At 31.9% G+C, this 21654-nt stretch overlaps 1 protein-coding gene across 1 annotated transcript in view; it reads right to left on the bottom strand.

The window, feature by feature from the left end:
- The window catches only part of LOC134273274 (BTB/POZ domain-containing protein 16-like), a 36277-nt gene extending 17584 nt beyond the window's left edge, over positions 1-18693 (bottom strand). The window contains 8 exon segments of the mRNA XM_062755460.1: positions 2192-2325; positions 2531-2732; positions 4158-4184; positions 7919-8032; positions 8522-8662; positions 10186-10342; positions 17921-17987; positions 18411-18693. Coding sequence (XP_062611444.1) covers positions 2192-2325; positions 2531-2732; positions 4158-4184; positions 7919-8032; positions 8522-8662; positions 10186-10342; positions 17921-17987; positions 18411-18484 — 916 coding nt within the window. The 5' untranslated portion in view covers positions 18485-18693.
- Between the last annotated feature and the right edge of the window lie 2961 nt (positions 18694-21654).

Consider the following 21654-nt stretch of genomic DNA (forward strand, 5'->3'; position numbering starts at 1 on the left):
AGTTGCCGACAAGCTGTCTTTTAATTAGGGAAATCTTGATTTTTTCTAATTTTTATTTTCCAGCTGACTTTACATGTGTAATTTTTTTCCATTTATCTTTCTCGTTAACGAACATAAAATCTTGATTTAGTGTAACCTGCATACTTTTAATCTTAGAGGATTTATAACAATTAATCCCAGTGGTGTGGTCCAGTTTTTCATGCATTAATTGTTTTGTCTTTATTAATATTCATGTTTCACTAGGAATTGCAAAGTCACCAAACAGAATATTGATTGACTTTATCAGTAAAATAATTTTCTCTTTAACTCAAGAGATACATGTTATATGGTATCAAGACCATTTACTGAGAACAGACTTAAGACTAAATTTTAAATTACTGTAACTTAATTTTAAAATTACCTTGAAAATGGAACAAAATTTTGTCCATTCATTTCATTTATTTGGTAACTTTATCACATGTACATATATGGATGCATAATGATCAATATCATTCAATTAGCAATCAATGAATATCTAGGTTGCTAGCAATTTACAAGATTTTTAAAAGGCTTAAAAATCGGCTAACCATTTGCAACATCTGAAGCAAAATGAGTATGTACCAGTGACTCTCTTAACTTGGAGACACACTTAACTAATCTGGTTACATGGACTAAATCTCAAGTTATATGTAATTATAGACTTTGAAGCAAAGTTTACTGGTGTTACATTTAAAAATTCATCATAATCACTTGAGTTCATTAGGAAGGACCTATGGTTACTTTTGAAAGGGAACTGTTCCAGAAACTCGAACCTATGCTCACTCAACCAGATAGTATAGGACAGGTGCAACATCCACAGCAAGTCTGACCTAGTATGGTTCCCCTGGTTTGGTCTGTATTGGGCATTAGAAAGGACCACCAAAACAAGTTTGCATTTTAATCAGTCAAGTGTGGCCCAGGAAGGCTTACTTTAGGATAAATGGACCTACCTATAAAAAGTTTAACTTCAACTTTGCCCAGGTGAGTTAAATAGCAATTACCCCTGTAATTTACCCATCATCAATTACAAATATGAAAATTTGCATTCTAAATACATGGATAATTCAAGTTCAATTCAATAAGAATGTATTACCTCATGAATTTTCTTTCTCTCAAATGAGATTAAAGAAATTATCAATTGTATAAATCATGCAATTATTATAATACATTTCCTTTTCCATTAAGACGATGCTTGTATACTTGAGAAAAATAATGATTTTTCCTGTTCTGGCAATAAAACAAACCCAAAAAAAGCAAGAATATTAGGAACATAACAAAACACAAATTAAATGAATTACCAAAAAATATCCTTATTAGCAAAACAATCCCCTTTTCCTAGCTAATTCAGCATCAACTTCCTGCATAATTCAGGTAGCCACAAATCCCTCCAGGATATCTGTAGCAGTCTATACATTATTTCACCTGAGATTAAAACCTCACTCATACAGTCACTTGTGTGGTGCAGTGGTTAGAGTGTCTGCTCTAGAGTCGCAGAGTAAGGAGTTACGTCACAAGGTTCAGATCTTATTGTGGATAAGGATACCAGTCCTTATCAAAAGACAGTAAAAATTGAGGTCCCTTGTTGCAGTAGGTGCTGGCATGAAAAAAAAGCTCATCCCTCACTGCCCAATGGGTCTGAGTGCTGACCATAGGTCAAAATTAGCAGCTGTCTACTGACAAATGGTGGCGTTTCCATATGAGTGAAAAATTTTCAAGAGGGACGTTAAACAACCAACAAACATAAAAAAGTAAATTTTTGTACACCAGATAGACCTTTAACCTGATAGGTGGCAAAATTTGGTTACCATGAAGTACATGGATTTTACTTTTGGTGAAGCTGGCAACATTTGGGTACCTTTGGTTACCATTTAGCTGGTAACTGGTAACTGTTTTCTGGTTACCTTTGGTTACTGTTTACCTGATAACTGGTAACATTTGGTTACCTTTGACCTAGTAACTGGTTACATTTGGTTACAGTTTACCTGGTAACTGGTAACATTTGGTTACCTTTACTTACTGTTTACCTGGTAACTGGCACCATTTGGTTACCTCTGGTTACTGTTAAGCTGGTAACTTTAGGTTACCTTTGGTTAAGGTTTGCCTGACTTTTGGTAATTGGTTATTGATACTGTTTACCCGGTTAAAAATGGGTTACCTACAGTTACTGGCCTACCTGTCTTAGTTATAAGGGGGTCCTTGCAGTCCAGTTTTATAATGGTGACATTGTTCACTCGTTTCTCAGAAACATGGGCTGGATGACTTACTCCTTTAACTTCGTCTTCCTCTGGGTCCGCCACCAGACTCAATCTGTTACATTCCAAAATTTATGGTTTATTCATTTTGTACATAACAAGTTTCCTGATTTTTGCAGGTTGACATAAACCCTGATTTACAAACATGAACTTTAGCAGACACTGTTTTAGAAATCTCGAGCTACGGTCAGACACATTGACATGCATATTAGCATATTTTATGTACATGTAACATGCACTTGATCCTGTAAACTGTTTACCTGTTACTCATTTCTTTGTAGTCGTTGCTGTAAAACTTGTTTTTCTTGATGTAAGTGTCCAGTGTTTCTGAGGCGGGACTCCTGTAGTATTTCTGGAATCTAGGATCATCTGCCTCCTTCAGTAGGCTGGCTAGGACTTCTGCCTTCTGTAGGAATGGCCTATGGAGCTCCCAGTCCATATTTAGGCACTTTAGTATCACATCTTAAATAAAATGGTTTTGGAGTTAGAGGCAAATATGATGGTAATAATTGATTTGTACAGCGAATCAGTTAACTTTCTTCTTCTATACCCCTAATTATGTCTGCCTTTTCTTTCCAAAATTTTTTTTAATTTCTATTGCTGCAGCAATGAAGAAGAAATTCAAATTGTCTTTCATTAAAAATGCTTAAAAGCATTGAAGTTAAGATAATGTAAAAATTGAATGTTAAAAAATATATATCATTATACTATTAGATTAAAGATTTAAATGTTCAACCAAACAGGGGGTAGATAAAAGATAATAAAGAAATAATTTATTAGTTACTAAATCACTAGGCATTACATTTATTCAACTGAATTTTAACAATCGTAATGAATTTGTGAACACTGATACATCTTCATTTATTAAACACTTTGCTTGAGCTAATTAATTAGTTGCTGGTTGATTTCTCATCCAAACATGATTTCAATTAATATATGCACCTTAATCTTCAATTCTTCATTAATATTCATTTAAAATATCACTTTTAGGAAAACTAATACACATTGTACTCAAATGTTGTCTTAGATAAAAGCATATATCTTTTAATTTCTTAAAATCAATTTAAACTGCAATAAATTGTTAATAATAACATAGTCCCTCACCATGCAATCAGATATTAATATTAAAAGCTCAATAATTTATTTTTCCTTTAAACCACACATCCTGCAACATTTTCTTTGTAACATAACCCAGATTACAATTTCAAACCAATTATTATTTTTCAAACACTGAATATAATCATTTTCAAACATTATTTTTTTTTAACCAAATTTTATAGCACTCTTTTATTTTCACATTTACATTAAATTTTTATATCATTATAATATAACTCTTTTATCATTCCTAATTGTTATTATAAATTGAAATACAGAGGGAGGGGGAGCTTTGACTGTATCAATTTCCAAAAAAATATATATACTATATATGGTCACACCAATTTAATTTCTTGTTCGTCGGACATTTGATGAAAAAAGTACAAGACTTAGCATGCTAGTGGTTAAATAATAATATTATTACTTCTTGTAGGCAAGATTTTTAGGCAAAGTGTGAAAAAATTTGTGATTTGCAGAGTAAAATTGAAATAGACGGAAATGTAACAGAAAACAGCACAGAATTCCCATGGTGCAGGGATTTTAAATTAATATTATTTGTATAGTTTTGTTTATCAATTTCCAAAAAATATATATATTATAATATATATTAAAAATTGTCATTTTCAGGTGAGCATATGCATGATTTGGAATTCTCTCAATGCTTTAAAACAAAGCAACCCAACATACACTCAATTTTTTTGTCTGTCCTCCAAATTCCATATATTTCATATAAATAGAGTTAATTCAGATGAACCAAACTAAACATGCTTTGAAATAAAGTAAGGAACAAACCAAATTCAGATAATGGTCCCACAAATCCTACAACAGCATAGGAATAAAAAAAAAAAGTAATTTATCTTCATACATACCGGGGTATTAATTTTAATAATTAAATTAAGGGCTTACCATGAAGAATTAAAAATTTACAATATATTATTCAAGAAATGTCCAAAGTATGATGCATCAAATGATGAATCAAAAGCATCAATAAATAAAATAAATTATGATGTCAAGTACCTAACATGTAACTTAATAAGCATGAAATGATAGTGAAAGTGTGAATTACATTTAATATCAGTATAATTATATATATATTTTTGGTCCCGAAAAATATTCAAAATAAGTTCATCCTATGTATTATTTCAAATTAATTTGATTTAAAGAATGAAAATGAGCAAAATATTAATTTATGAGTAATGTTATTAGAATGCAAATAAAAAATAAAAGTCAAACTCATATGAATGACATAAGAATATATGGAACACTATATGTGATACATGACAGCTGATTCATATATCCTTATAACCACCATATTTCATATGAGAAAAAAAAAACTAGCCATCAAACTAAGAGACTGCTAAATACTAAACTAAAACTAATAAAAATTAAATTATACTTTAACGAGTATGAACATTAGTAATGAGGGACTTGATACATATAATTATATGAGGTTTAATTGTAATTGTTAATTTGCTATGTTAATTATCATAAAATAATATGAGCTACATCCATGTAAATATCTAATATATATTCTTTTAGAGGGTATATATCATTGATATTTAGGTATATCTATCTTAATATGAAAAAAAACTGCATCAGTAAATATTTCAAATTTACTGTATTAAGCAGAATTTTTAGCGAGACGCAGATTTAGCAATTCTTCTTTTAATATTGGTATTTAATTTTAGCGAGGAATAATTTTAGCAATTTTATGATGTCTTGAAAGAAAACGGTAACCTTAAACGTAGGAATGAATTGTTAGCAATTTCAGCAATCTTAACTTTATATCGCTAAAAATGCCAAAACTAAATCCTCGTTTAAAATTTCTGCTTATACAGTATACAGAAACTCAGTGGACCAGAATTTATATGACCATAAAAACAATGATAAAAAGATATGAAAAACAGATTCATATCAATTTGGTCAGGTTTGGGTTTTTAAAAGAAGAAATTCTTACTACTGATACACTGGCATTGTTACTTTCATTAAACATTGAAAAGCATGTTGTCATGGTTACTGGCAATTTCTACTGGACTTACCAAAATCAGGAACTTTTTGACCTACATGGTATGCATATACATTAATTGATTTAAATGTGAATAATGATAGAAGACAATGAAATTTTGTTCAGAAAAGAACAAACTGTTGCTCCTTTCATTAAATGGTGAACCATAGTTTTAATCGGAAAAAAAAATTTGCTCCATCCTTTCATTAAATGGAAAATCATTTTTTCTAATCTGTTTTTCCCCTGTAACTCCTTTATCAAACTGCTAAAATTCCCAAAGAAATGCTGCAAACATGATTTCTAACTTAAAACAATGGAGAGAGGCATGTTAATTTTTCACACTGACTGTTTATATTGGATTAACTCCATCATAATTCACAGCTTTAGGTAAGTTACGTACATATTTTTTCATACATATGACTTCCTTATTGCGTAGGCCTATACACTGTTTTTCTGAAAGTTGTAAAAACAAATTGAACCAATCAAAACTGCAGGGCATCGATTAATATTCAGTTAATATTTTTTAGACATGCAAATGAAGAGCATTCAAACCAAATGATTCTGAAACGAAATTGGTGAAACATTATGAAAAGCTCACAAATATACAATTCTAGTGGTGATTGCTTCATGAACAATTTTACAATTAACTATTTTGGAAAGAAATTGGAAAGAGGTTTGAAATACAATAATATTCAGCATTCATATTGTGTTGTTATGTACAACTCTTTGTGATCGAGTGTGAGAAATTCTCATGTAATTCTATTCTGACTTCCCATAATAACCAACCGATGGCATTAATTCAAACAAATAAAAACCTTTATCACACCACTTCATTTATTACATGTACATGAATGAAAGTTTGTCTCTATAAGCCCATGGGCCACAATGCTCACCTGAAAAACTTTGGCTCTGCTGCTCTTCACCAGGTTTCTCCCCTCTGTTAATACCTGTTGTTGCCCAGCCCTACCCAGGGGGGTCATAATTTGAACAAATTATACTCTACACAACATGTACTCAGCATGCTTCCACATAAGTTTCAGCTTTTCTGAGAAGAATATTTTTTAATGATCCCACCCTACTTTGTCTTTTCTTGATTATCTCCCCTTGTAAGGGACTAGACATTTAACAATGTAAACTCTCCTTCCAAAGGATGCTTTGTACCAACTTTAGTTAAAATTGGCCCAGTGGTTCTTGAGAAGTTTGAAAGGGTGAAAAGCTTACAGACAGATGAATGGACACAGACAACATACCACATGTGATCAGAAAAGCTCAGGTGAGCTAGAAAACTTTCCCAGCTTACTCATTTGTTTATATAATGATGTCGCAATATGCAGCATCTTTTTTCTCTGCAAATGCGTCAACATTATAAGAAACATAAACCAACATCAGTATGCTTGTCCTTTCCCAATTGCATTAAATAAAAAAATCATGAATTACAACGTGAGTATATTGAGCCAGTCAATCATTGGCCGGCAAGGATTGCCGTAAAAATCCCCAGATCAATAATTCGTGACCAGGTGAGGCCCCTAATTATCTGTTCTTAGGTAGCTAAACATGTGTGTAACAGTATTTAGATATTAATTATTGTGGCAACAGGCTGAGGCTTAAAACTGATCACATAAAATATGTCCAATTACTTAGGCTATAGCTAATTAAATTTATATAGCTTCAAAAAAAAAAAAAAGAAAAGAAAATGTCCCTCCCAAATTCTGTGAATGGAGTTCAGTTTCCACTCTAACATTTATTATGATCTAACAGTAATTAAATATTAATTATTTTTGCAACATACTGATGTCACAAGCGGTGAAAAGTCAAGTCTTAACCGGGACTCGAACCCAGAACCTCTGGTGTACCGTGCCAGCACTCTAACCAACTAAGCTATTGAGACCCGATATATTGACTGATCTTCACGCATCTGTGAACCCGGTGACACTGAGCTGAAGCTAATTAAACTGATAACATAAAATAAGTCCAATTACTTAGGCTATAGCTAAATGATAGCTTCAAAAAGAATAAAAAAATTCCCTCCCCAAATTTTGTTAATGGAGTTCAGTTTCCACTTGACCATTCATGATGATCAACATCTACATCATAGTACACATGTACTGTAAAAGAGGAAATTTTAAGAATATTATATTTGCCATTTTGTTTGTGAAATGATGTACTGATTCAACTTGATATATTATTGAAACCGGGTGTGGCCTGAAAATCAAAAACTGATCCCACATCATGAATTTTTAAAAACTACATATTTATCATGAGGCAATGCTGCAGAAATGTATGGAAAGCTATTCATTATATTAGCTTCTCCCTAACCAAAACATCAAAAAGACTCCCCAAAATGATTCTGATGTATCAATAAATAATGTAGATTTACATTTCCCATGTGCACCGTAGATCTTCAAATGTATCATCATCAAAAGATGTTATGAATGGTACATTTAAAACCTCAAGGACACAATTTGCAATTATAATTAATGGATATGAACTTAATGAACTTAATTAAAAAATATGGGCTTGAAGGTTTAATAGGAAAAAAAGTCAATACCCGGTCCAAACTGACTCTGGCTTTTCTTGGAGTGGTAAAGAAATATGTCCTTAGGTGTGGCTGGCCTAGCAATAGATGGTACATACTTTTTGATTGGTCCAAGCGGAGTTGGTACTCTAAAATTATAACATTTAATAATTTGTGAATAATTTGATCACATGACAATCTCTCCTTTATTTCTCTTTTATATTTATCTCGATTCTCCTTACTAAAAGTTCAAATAAAAAATTCTTAATGGATTTGCCTTGAAATAGGTGGGCTCTTATGAGTTTGGAAATAAAGTTAATTCCATACCATTCAGTAGAATATTTCACAAATGTAAAGGGATATATAAGCAAGGAAACTTCCTAAAGTAGCAGTACTACATAACTTTTCTATTCTTTAAACTTAATAAATCAAAATATGTATAGAGGAGTTGATTTTCAGGAGATCTATCTTATCACTTATTTGCATAAATCCCCCCTCTTTTGTATAAATTCCATATTTAAGTGCAGCAATTCAATCTCAAATTCTTTGGTAAAATTGATAAATTAATGATTGAAAAAAAAAAGCCATACGACATTAAAACTTCTTTTTTAAATTTATTGTATTTACTTTCTGAACTTCACTGAATAGCTAAGGCGTCCACAGACAGTCTCTGCTGACTCAGTTTTCTCTCGGGCTCCGTGATTGGACGATCCTCTATCTGACGGAAAGTGTATGGTTTACTAACATCAAGGTTCATATTAAGAACAGGGCTTTCAGCTATAAAGAAATATTAGATATATTATGATTATTATCAGACATAAACTGGTACATATGTTCATTTTACAGGTAAAAAAAAAAAAAATCACACAAAATTTGAATATGCACCTGTACATGTACATTAACATCAGAATTTTGCACACACAAATCTTGGCTTTAAATGCAGTCCTGAAATATGCCTGCGTGCAAATATATCCAAAACAAGTTTTTAAAATGTAGTTTTAATTTTTCTTTAACTAGAGGCCCATGGGCCACATCACTCACCTGAGCTAATCTAAAGAAAATCAAGTTTTAATATATAAGTGCCCCCCCAGGTTCCTAAATTTTTACCTGTTCAACAGCAGAAGGGGAAGACTCCTCCATGGTGATCCCACCTCTGATGTTTTACAGTTCTGTGTTAAAGATTTTTATTGTTTAAATTTTAAACTGTTTTTAATTTCCTCCCCTTTAAAAAGGATGAGATGTTTCATCTTTTTTTTTAATAAAAAAATTTGTAAAGCTAAAAATAAAGCAAATTCTCAAATGTATTAAGTAAAAATGTGGGTTTGAGGGCCTTAAAATGCCCATAAAACATTATGAACGTTTCAAAAATACAATCTGTCTTTTTATTTTCCGTTGCGGTTAGACTCTTGCTTTTACCAATTTGATGTTTTCCTTATGACAAACGGCTATGACTATGTGTTTAGTTGTGACTTACAGCACATTCATATTTCTATTTATTGTAACAGATGGTTTATTCAGTGGTGAGTATTTGTAAAAGTTATTTTGTCAATAAAAGATTGTGTTGAAAATAACTATATGACAATTTATGGAGGAAAAATAAAACATATATTAATACAATGTACATATAGTCTTTATTCATTCAATGCAACAAATGAAAATAAATAATAAGTAACATAAATTTAATAATTATAGGTAAATTATTCAAATTTGCACAAAAATGGAACTTGAATGAAAAATATTTGTATAGATTAAAAAGGATGGTTTCAGAAGGACTTGAAAGATGGACATTTGAACATCACAAAATGTAAGGTTTACAATTTTTTTATTTTCTGGAAATTTATTATTTAAAGCTTCATTTGCAATGAAATTAGGCCAAAAAATATAAACCAATCCAGAACATCAACACAAAGTAGAGACAGTGCTTTCATTTCCTGTAAAAAAATTTCATCTGTCCTTAAAAGGACTTTTGAGCCAGAATACTGTTTGTTATATCCATATATTCCATTCCAAAAAAAATTTTCAATTGATCTGAAACAGTGGTTCATAATATAATTGAACATTTTAGATCAGAGGTTGGGGGCTATGCAAATTATTCAAATACAGACACAATTTTCAAGATTTGAAAAATGATGAAAAGCTCACTTACATGGACAAGAGAAAAAATTACGTCATTTTTATTTGATATGAATTCATGTGGATCTTTGAATTTTATTCTGGTCCAAAGATCAAGGAGGTATCAGAATGTGATAAAATGACACTATGTACTGCCAGAGTTGAGGCTTTTTTGTTGAGACACTGACCTGTGATGATATTGACCAGGCTATTATTATAGCTCATCTGGACCGCCTTTATAGCCTGGGAACTTCCCAACAGGTCGCTCCCGAGGGATTCCGGGAGACGCCAGCGATTCGTACTTCCCACGTTTTTTCTCATGCGACATCTTGGAGTCACTGGGTGCTAAAACAAAAAAATAAAAGTTTTTATATACATGTGCTTCACAGAAATGATTGCAGCTATAAAGTGGGATCAATGCTACAGTGACAGATTTTCTTTTCATTCTATTAAATTTAAAAAGTGAGATCTGCTATAATAATAATTCTATTTTTAAAGCTTTATAGAAGTTGGATTTTTTTCTTTTCTCTTTTAATATCAATGTTCTATTTAAAGCTTAAGAAGTTGCATATTTTTTTCTTTTCTTAATTTCATTTAATATCAAAGTTCTTTTTTTGACTTATTATTACATATTTGTAATACTTGTGAAAAAATGCATCATGGAATCATGATGTGAGGATTTTGTCTTGTAGAACTTCATCAAAGTTTGCATAAAAAAGAATTATGGTGTAAATAATACAGCTGCTTGCATAAATGTAATAATATCATTCATATGAATAGTATTTATAATAGTCTAATTCCACTTTTAACATATGAAAAGGCCTTTGTATGAATATGAGTATCAACTGATTCAAAAAATTGCTTTGCTCAGTACCTTTTTCTGAAAAGATCAATGCAATATTTTTATAGCAAGTTAGTTATTTCAAAAAAGACCAATTACTGGCTGCATTGGACATAGAGTAGCTACATGTATACCACAATGAGTGAACTCAAAATGCTGAGTAAAAATTATTGGGTGGGTGGAAGTCAACATGACCATTCTGACAGCAAATGGCCACAAAAAGCAGATGGCAATTAGGTCAGCATAATAATAGTCCAACGTGATCAAATTTTTGCTTTGGCGTAATAAAATGAATTATCAGAACAGAATAACTTATTAGCATTCCTAAATGCCCTGCTTTTCCATTTTTGTCCATCTTATTGGGGAAGTAATAACTTCTTTCAATTCATCACCCAATGTAACTGGCAACGACTCTTTCATCACGCAGTTACAAGACATTAGCATGCCAAAGTCGTATTCATTACAAATAAAGCTCATTGGGCTTAGAAACGTGAAAATACAGATCTTCTTGGAGTATAACTAATTCTGTCCACAAATAAGAAATCTGTCTTCTTCATAAGCCATCCAGAGCAAGGAAGCTTAGGTGATAGAATTAACATTCTGACGTAGAGGAACAATGTAGGACACATCCAACGTAATGACGCACTTTTTCGTCATAATGCATCAGAATCGTGCCTTAATTAGGATTTTGGACCCCACCTTTAACATATACATATATGAGACAGCAATGTCATAGTGAAAATACCTTAATACAGAACAGAGAAATGTAATGACTATTCCGTTGCCTAATTAGCACAAAAAAAAAAAAAAAAAAAATTCCCCAACTCAGCATCTTTCAAATGGTGTGCAAAGCAAATAATAAAAGGTATAAAGAGATTTCATGTAGATTATATCTTCTGAAAAGCATATTTTGCTTGAACTGATTACAATCGGGTATGCAACCTTGACATCCATATTAATATTATTCCCCAAATAATGTATATACTCTTACAGTATATTTCATAGTATATGAATTCATATACAGTATTATGAATTGTCCTAAACTGTTCTTTTTTTTTGCATTGTACAACCCAATACCTTGGATTTAATTTGACTTATCTATAGTGTCTGGCTTTCCCACTTTTCAGTATAGACTTAATAATCATTTTATGAAATATAATATGAAGCAAGCACTCTGAATGTATTGCCTAAGCAATACTAGACCCCCAGAGTACCAGCAAGTGTAAACTAGTTCCCCTTAAAAATTCAAAGTGCCCATAATTCTAAATAAAAAAAAAACAAACACCAAAACAGAATGGAATGCATTTTGGATCTGTAATTTTAAAGAACATTCATTCAATCACTTCAATACCTGCAAGAATTTGGGGAAAAATGTGCAGAAAACCATATGAGACAGATGGACAGACAGACAGTCAGATAAGGAGGAAAGTATAAGTCCCCTCTGATTCCACTGATAGGGGGCAAATAAAGAATATTCAGTACAGTTCACATACAGTCAAACCTTATTATTTTGAACTTCTCGAGGACAAAAAGAAATTGAGATGTTTAAAAACAATATATTTTATCTTCCTTTCTCTGTTAAATCTATTCCATTCCCCCCTTGCAATGTTATATATTTCTTTCTCCCTATTGTTTTTAAATTCTGTTGACACTTCTTATATGTAAATTTTCATAAGATTCTCTGGTAAATACACATTTTAACAGTATGATGAAAATGAATAGTATTGCTCGATTTTCCCTTGACGTAAATGGATGGGCTTTGAAGAATCTGAGATTTCCAGGTTAAACAAGATGTGTTTGTGAAACACTATGCGCCCGGCGGCAACAAAGTTCAAAAAATCTATTTTTAGCATATTGATCACAGTCAAGGTCACAAGGTCATTGACCATGGTGTAATTAAAGAACTTAATCAGTGGAGTATGCGTACTAAATATGAAGTCCCTATCTCCTATGGTTCAAAAGTTATGGCAAAAAGTGTAAAGAGCTATTTTTAGCATATAGGTCACAGTCAAGGTCACAAGATCATTGACCTTGCCGTCGTTTGAAAGGACTTTATCGGTGGAGTATGCATACCAAATATGAAGTCCCTATCTCCTATGGTTCAAAAGTTATGACAAACAGTGGAAAAAGCTATTTTTAGCATATAGGTCACAGTCAAGGTCACAAGGTCATTGACCATGGTGTCATTTGAAAGAACTTAATCGGTGGAGTATGCATACCAAATATGAAGTCCTTATCTCCTATGGTTCAAAAGTTATGGCAAAAAGTGTAAAAAGCTATTTTTAGCATATAGGTCACAGTCAAGGTCACAAGATCATTGACCTTGATGTCATTTGAAAGGACTCTATTAGTGGAGTATGCATACCAAATATGAAGTCCCTATCTCCTATGGTTAAAAAGTTATGACAAACAGTGGAAAAAGCTATTTTTAGCATATAGGTCACAGTCAAGGTCACAAGGTCATTGACCTTGATGTCATTTGAAAGGACTTTATTAGTGGAGTATGTATACCAAATATGAAGTCTCTATCTCTTATTGTTCAAAAGTTATGGCCAAGGTTAAAGTTGACAACAGACAAACAGACAAACAGACAAACAGATAAACAGACAAACAGACAAGACAAAAACAATATACGCCCGGGATCTATCGATCCGGGCGCATAAAAACGTAAAGAGGTGGGTGAGACTAATTCACCTCATTTCGAGACATTTATAGTATTTAAAGTTCAAGATACTCAAGTTCAGCTGTGCAGTATATATATATCTGTTAATTAAAGGTAATATTTCCAATCTTCAGCAGAATATAATTGCTTTACCTGAGATCGAATTTCATTTTCTCAACAACCCAAAAATTTGCATTCAGAATTCTTAATATGGCTTTCATTCATCTCATGACAAAATTAATTAATAATGTACCTTTATATAATTATATATATTTCATAAACCCTAGCTGTACCTGATATACTGGATATTTAAGAGGAATTAAGTTATTGGATATGCCAGACAATGATATTGGGTGTACAAAGAGAAAATGTCAAAGACTTTTTTTTAGCATCTGCAGCCTTAATATCGTAAAGCCTCTTTGGAAAATAACTGGATATCTCAATCTTAAGATCAATATTTTTAAAACAATTTACTCTGAGAGAACTGATCAGCACTTTATTCCAAGACTCGAGATCTGTTAAAAATCAATACCATAAGAGCTTAATATTTACTCTGGTCTTAAATAATACTTATACGTTCTTGAGTGTTGGCTGGTTTGCCTGACACATTTAGAATTTAATCCTTTCAAACCAGTTATTGTGCTTCTAAAGTTTGTTTTTTCATGAAGTAAAACATTACAGTTAAATCGATTAAAGTTCAATTGGGCATTACATTTCCCGCTAAACAACCAAAGACTGATAGAGATATCAATACATGTATGTTTCAATATACCAGTAGATAAATAAAAGCTTAGAAAAAACTTTTATCTGATATGTAGGAAAGTTGAATAGAGGTCTGGCATAGAACTTTTAAAAAAGTGGCCATTCAAATATTTAAGAAAGAAAAAAAGATCTGTTCGTATAACAATAATATGTTTGAAGAGAAAAAATATATTGTGTTGTTCATAATTTGCGCACATTGAAAATAAAAATGATTTTGTTAAAATATACCTAAAGAGACTGAATAATAATAATTTATTGCTGTTTAACTGTGAGAAAATTTAAAAGGAAAGAAATCTGTTAAAATTATTGAAAAATTAAGATTCTAATTCCCCGATTTTTTTTCAAAAATTTCAAACCTTTAGTTATGTTAAAATATTAAATCTATTCTTAAATTTTTCTCACTGGTAATTTATATTGTTAATATTGTTAATTAATATATTAAACCTATTCTTAAATTTTTCTCACTGGTAATTTATATTGTTGATTTTGATACAGTAATTGATACTATAAACATGTTATACATGTACTACATGACTTTCAAAAAAAGTTAAGCAACATCACCTTTGATTGTTTGGCATTTTTTGAGACATTGGTTTTTAGGATGAAATACTCGATGAAATATAATTGCAAAAATATTTTTACTCATCAAAACATTTTTAATGTGCAAATATAAAGACATATTGTTCAAATCTATTTCTCTCAGTAGAAAATTAATTCCTGGCCATTGAGAGATGGTGATAATATTCATTAATAATTATAAATAAATAACAAGATTTTGTTTGTGAAACACTGTGCTCTGATTGTAACACAATTCTGGAGTGGGACGTAGATTGAAGTGGTATATACACTTTATACACAGCGCAATAGTTATGGGCTAGGTTAAAGTTGACAACAGAAAGACAAACAGACAGACAGGAAAAAAACAATATACCCCTGGGATCATTTGATTCGGGCAAGCCATAAAAATGATTGATAAATATAATATCTAGGTTGTGTCTGAGAGAACCTATCCTTGATCAGCTACTTTATAGAGAAAACTGCACTAAAAAGGGGAAAAGTCAAAGAGGAATGACAAAACGCGCTAATTAGACTTTCCAGTGAAAACTTTAATCCAATATCTCTTATCATAACCTTTTTAGGTTCAAAAAAAAAAATTCAGTATATATTGTTTCCTTCTTCCCAGTTAACGAGTGTAATATTTCACAGTTAATGAGTCTAATGTTTGTTGACAACTGGGATAGTATTCTGATCAATCAACAATTCATAGAAACTTCAGAAAAATCAGAAACATCACAACATTCTACGTTTAATCCCTTCTATGACAAAAGTTATTTGGTGCGGCCATTAAAATGGTGATTGAAGTCAACTCCCATTAATTGAGAGAGAAACCTTACAATTACGCACTATAATGACTGAACGCTAAAAGGGATTTTTTTTTCTCTCCATTCATGTTTTTCTGACAGGGTAGTGTAATTACTCCATTGTTTATGTGGTGTTTTCAAATAATTAAATGATGTATTTAGAGGGGGTGGTAGTAAACTGGTAGTAATTTTTTTTTTTTAACACTTTTTGACAAACTGCGTAATACATATTTCAGAGGTCGAGTTGCAGAAAAATCTTTTCTTTGTTGAGAAACTGCAAAATTTCCAAATATAAGCTTGTTGATGTAAAACTGTAGATTCGTAAATAGGACTTTGTGATATTCATTATCAAAAACTTGTAAAATCATAAATAAATCATTCTGCAATTTTGATTTTATCATTTTCTTCATTTTGTTTGGAGAGTTATCTATTATGTATCTATATAAATTGGGGATAAACATCAAGTCTTGAATTTTTTTTAAATGTTCAAAATTTATGAAATTTGGAGTATTGGTTCAAATTTATCACAGATCTCACATCTGTCACAATGTAAAAAACTTTCAACCAATATAAAATAATACTTAAAGAATTTGACTTTTTATACATTTACTCATGCTGTAACTTAGATAAATAAACACTGAAAATGAGATTTAAATGAATTTCAGCCATATAAAGTTTAAGGAGCGTTAATTAACTGCAGACTAATAGAGATTCCAGATTATGAAAGAGTAGCAAGAGCAGGTTGGAGATAAATAATGATTGGGACATATGTTAATCAGTTCTAATAGATATAAAATGACAGCATTGCATGATCATACATGTACCGGTACATACCGGTACAACTTGAAATCACATATTTTGGTGGGATCAAATTTTCAAGGTTTGAAAAAAAATTTTGATTTGAGGGGATTTTATTTCATGGTTAGGGAAATATTAAGTAGCTACATATATGACATATTTAATATTATGTGGTGTACTTGAATTTGTGGGTCCCTTTATACCTTGAAAACAACGAAATTAAACTCCCACAAAAATTTGTGATTTCACGGTACATGTATTTGATTTGCAATTATAGTGATGTCCAATCTGCAGAAATTGATACCAGAATTTTTAGTAGGACTTAACACTCACAAGAAAATGTTGAAATGGAGATTGCCCAAATTTATCTACATGAAGTAACTGTTCTTGTCACTAAAATTTGTGACAACTTTTTTTTCACAAGATAGTCATTGTCTCTTTAATAGAGATACAGATTTTTCATGAGTTGTGGTTATTGCTCTCATTAATCTTATGGAATGCTATTATATGCAAGAATGAAATTTTAAGGGCATACTGTCTTGTGTAGTTTGATGTAAAATAATTTAAAAGTTCTCACGAATAAAACAAGGAGATTTTAGATTTACACGGACTGTGAAATTTAGGTAAGAGGTACGCAAGTGAGTTAAGGCTAAATATGGATATTTCTATGCAAATGAGCTAATCAAAATCCATAAGCTGTATATTTCATGTACAGAGAAAGTTCAAATTGATTTTCTAATACATACTAAGTACCCACAGTTTATTAATTTGAACTTTCTTAATCGAAAAATTTTTAGGAAACTGGACACTGAATAAAACAAAAAAGATTTACACTGACTGTGAAATTTAGGTAGGAGGTAGTTCAAATGCAAGGAACTTAAAATGGCAAATGTCACAGGTGGTGAATAGTAAGAATGTATTAGAAAACATGTCTTAACATGTTCTTTGCGTTAGGTAGAGCAATTATGTAATTTAATTAGATATTTTGCATAGAAACCTCCATATGTAGCCCCAGGGCCTCTTAAAATGGCAAATGTCACCCTAAACCGTAACTCGAACCCAGGGCCTCTGGTGTACCGTGCCAGGGCTCTAACCACTGAGCTATTGAGACCCGATATATTGACTGACTTACACGCACCTGTGAACCCGGTGACATGTTCCCCCTCTTTTGTAGAAATTTGTCCTCGAATTCTACAAATTAAGGAAATGCGTGAAGCATATTCCAAGGGAACAGTGTTTTTTTTTGTAGGGCGCCAAATGTCACAGGTGTTGAAAAGTCAAGTCTCAGCCTGGACTCGAACCCAGTGCCTCTGGCGTACCGTGCCAGTACTCTAACCACTGAGGTATTAAGATCCGATCTATTGACTAACTTTCACACACCTGTGAACCCGGTGACATACCCATGCCCGAAATTAAAGACAAAGTTGTGAAAATTTCAGTCCTCTAACACGTACAGTACATTTTGTATGCTTATAACTGAAAAGTATATCTTCACTTACACGCTCTGGAATTCTGGCATCCACAACCACCCCTGTCAGTGCAGAAAATGGTGCTTCTTGAACAGACCTACAAAATTAAAAAAAAAGTTTTTCCAACTATAAAATGTTTTCCTACCAATAAGGAATTTAACATGTAAGAAGTAAAAAAAGATAAATATTAAATGCACCTTTGTATGACAAATATGACATGACAATTAAAGGTTAAAAAAAAAATTGATCAGATTTGTATTTCTTTCTATGGCAATGCTTCAGGTTTCGGATCCAGTAGAAAAACATAGGGTTTGTATGTAGACTTTTAATAAGTTTATTTATAAAGGTTATTTTTTAACTTTCGTATACAACCAACCTATCGTTTTAATGCATGTAAATATTGCAAATGTTAAATGATTTCTCGAGGAAATTCGAAATAAGGAGATAATCTCACGTGCGTCCTTGCATATCTTGAAGCTTTTGCTCAGACCACTCACAGTAAATATCGTGAATAAAATACCTGCAGTATGATATAGTTGCCTTTGGTGCACTGGGGGGAATTGATGGAAAGTAGGACTGCGCCGATTCTGTCATTCTCAGCTGATTTTTATCTGGACAGTCTTCAAATTTGTTAAAGCACTTCTTAAGTAAGTTTAAAATATAAATACAGCACTGGATGAGTCATACAAACGAGTAAAATATGCTATAACCACATTATTACATCCAAATGCAGTAATAGGTTGTTTCTAATCTCTACAGCACAGAAAAGGCGCGCTTATTCCCCCTCCAATTTCCACAAATGTTACTATGGACGCTCTGTGACGTCACAACCGGTATAAACAATAGCACGTGTTCTTTCCCTTTAAATGGTATTAGTATTTTATCTTCTGCATGATAATATTGTGTAAAAGATTGAATATTTACATTTCCCATGATTAATTTCAACACACTGAATTCGTTGCTCCTTGCACTGTTAGAAATTTAATATTGATTTTTGACCCAGTTTGAATACGATGATCTGGAACTTACAGACAATGTTTTTAATCTGTCTCCGCCTATCAAGGGTTAAAATCAACAAAATAAAGCATAAATTCAAGGGCTGATAAATATAACATCTGTGTAAAAGAAATTTACAAGTACAGTACTTAAAATGGATGTTATGCGGGCTTTTTATCATTAATTTTGCTGATCATGTGCGCATCGTCTGTGACAGATGCCACTAAAGTCAACGTCCGCACCAAATGCGTGGGTGGTTGGAGAGGCCGCGAAGAAATCGGACGAGGAAAAAATTCGATCTTCGTTTCTAGGGCGATGAAAAAGATTATAAAGCCTCAAAACCGTTGTCAATCATTGCGGGGGATTCTTCGCCGTCGATAGATATATGGTCTTCATAAATCCTCCGCTCCATTCTTCTTCTACATGTAGATCTCATCTTTACATTACAGTTCGATTAGTTTTATTCCAGCTTGTTCAAAATGAGAGAGAGAGAGAGAGAGAGAGAGAGAGAGAGAGAGAGAGAGAGAGAGAGAGAGGATTCAACACGAGATAACAACTTCATTTAATATGCTAGAACAGCTGTCATGACTTAATTTAGTATAAAATGTAAAAAATCATCAGATCGTAGATAATGCATATGAATTTTGGCCTGTTCAGTGTGATAAAGCCAGATAAAATGGAATTATGTCAATCATACTAAAACCATATCCAATTAGCTATTTCGATCTGAATGTATTACCGGTACACTTTTTGCTATGTGTGCAAAAATTGCACGTTTTGCTTTATTCGTAAACTTTGATAATGTTGATAAATGAAAAGAATATTTGATCATCAAGTGAATTCATAGACAAAAATGGAATGATTTTTTTAATTATAAATTTATATGTAATACATAGTTGCATGGAAAGTGACACCGTGTACGTAGATGCATTTGAATTCGTTCTTAGACTGGACATTGACCTATTAGAGTCCCTATAGTATTCATTTCCCTTAGATATAGACTTCTATGATCCAATTTACCAAGGTTATTCAACCTTAAGTGTTTTGGCAGGGGGTTGTATTTTCTTTTCTCTCACAAATTTTATTAATTGTTTACAGAGTTGAGAAGGGGGTAAAAACATTGATAAACTTCCCCTCAAAATCTCAAACACTTAATTTACAAGCAATTTATTGTTCACGAGGTTTTAAGAAAAGAAAACAAGGGGGGTCATTCAACTTTTTTCTAATCTTAAATTGCAACATTCCAACATTGTACAGTGACTCATCAATGAAAAAATGAAATTCGCGACATTCCGCTTGACTGCACTTTTGGAGTAGCAAGTCAATTTATGAATTTAAAAAAAGGGGGGAAACTTATGTACTCTAAATTGTGACTATCAGAACAAATCTCACGATCAATCCCGATCTCTCAATCACCCGCTGTGTTAAATTTTCTAGAGATTCAAATACCAGTGTTAACAAAGTACTAATGTTATAGATGATAAAAGATGAATACCATATCTGTTACAGTAGTAAAATCTTTTTTGTGAAAATAATGTGTATATACAGTATACACATGCTTGTACAATTGATAAAACCATATAGATTTTTAACTATCGATCAGACAGGTATATACACACGTCTGTCTGTCTATGATATGTGTTTTTATATCACTTTAAAATTGATTTCTTGTACCCCTCTTTTTTGCTCCTTGTGTTTTATTTATGTCTCCTTTATTTCTTTTTTATTTGATTTTATTTTGGTTTAATAGAGACAGAGATATAATGACGCACATATTACATGTATATTTTATGTATGTAATAAATTGGAATATATTGTACATGTAACTCTTGACATCTTCTCTACTGTTGGTTGTTTTCGCAGATTATAATATTTTATTATTCGTGATTCAGCAGAAATGTTTCTGGGTCTCTTAATGATTTAGATATTTTCAAAGAGCTTCGTGTACGGTATTCTGTGTGTGCATTTACTGTTGGATCCAGAGCTAAAAATTCATTTATTTATGTATAAATATTTGGTGAGCAGCTTACCTGGAGGACGTAGTTTTTGCAGATTTTTTTTCTAAACATGCATATGAATCTATGGGCATTAGTAGCAATGTGTATAGTACATGTACATGGACATTTTAGCGAAAGAATAATCAGTTACCTTCAAAATTACAATGATTATTTCAGCAATTTTTTTTTCAGATATGATTTGAATTAATATAAAAAGAAATTTAATGAATTTAAAAGTGAGAAAAAAATCAATATATTCAGCTATATGCTAAGTTTCCAACTCTCTGCATGTTTCCATGATAATACAGAATATAGATTATAAAACTCATTATAGACATTTGTCTTTTTTAATTTTTTAATACTTTTACATATTTCTCCGTACCATTACAGAACAACAGACGCAGTATGGAAATAATAAACCTAGAAACAAATCTGGGGAAATTAAAGAGCAAAAGGTTGGAGCAGAGAGCTGATGGAATTCAAAAATTTGATGTTTTTCTGTGAAAGACTCGAAAGCCCCCTTGTGAAAGTTAAGGTATAACTGTACATAGGCGTCGGAAGCAAAAAAGCAACAAAAAAGGTAAACCCCAAATTTCAATGCCTATATTATGTATATTTGCCAAAAAAGTGAGGAGGGGGAGGGCTAATTAAGCCCCCCCTCCCGTAGCACCCCTCCACGATTCCGACGCCTATGCTGTATAAAAATCAACTAAATCCTTCGCAATGCCTATCTCAGTATTTCGGTAGAAAAAACGAGTGTTGACACAATTT

This window comes from Saccostrea cucullata, unplaced genomic scaffold (genome assembly GCF_032062105.1).
Source record: "Saccostrea cucullata isolate Sc308-1 unplaced genomic scaffold, CSIRO_AGI_Scuc_v1 ctg2262, whole genome shotgun sequence".
In the NCBI taxonomy this organism is placed as follows: Eukaryota; Metazoa; Mollusca; class Bivalvia; order Ostreida; family Ostreidae; genus Saccostrea; species Saccostrea cuccullata.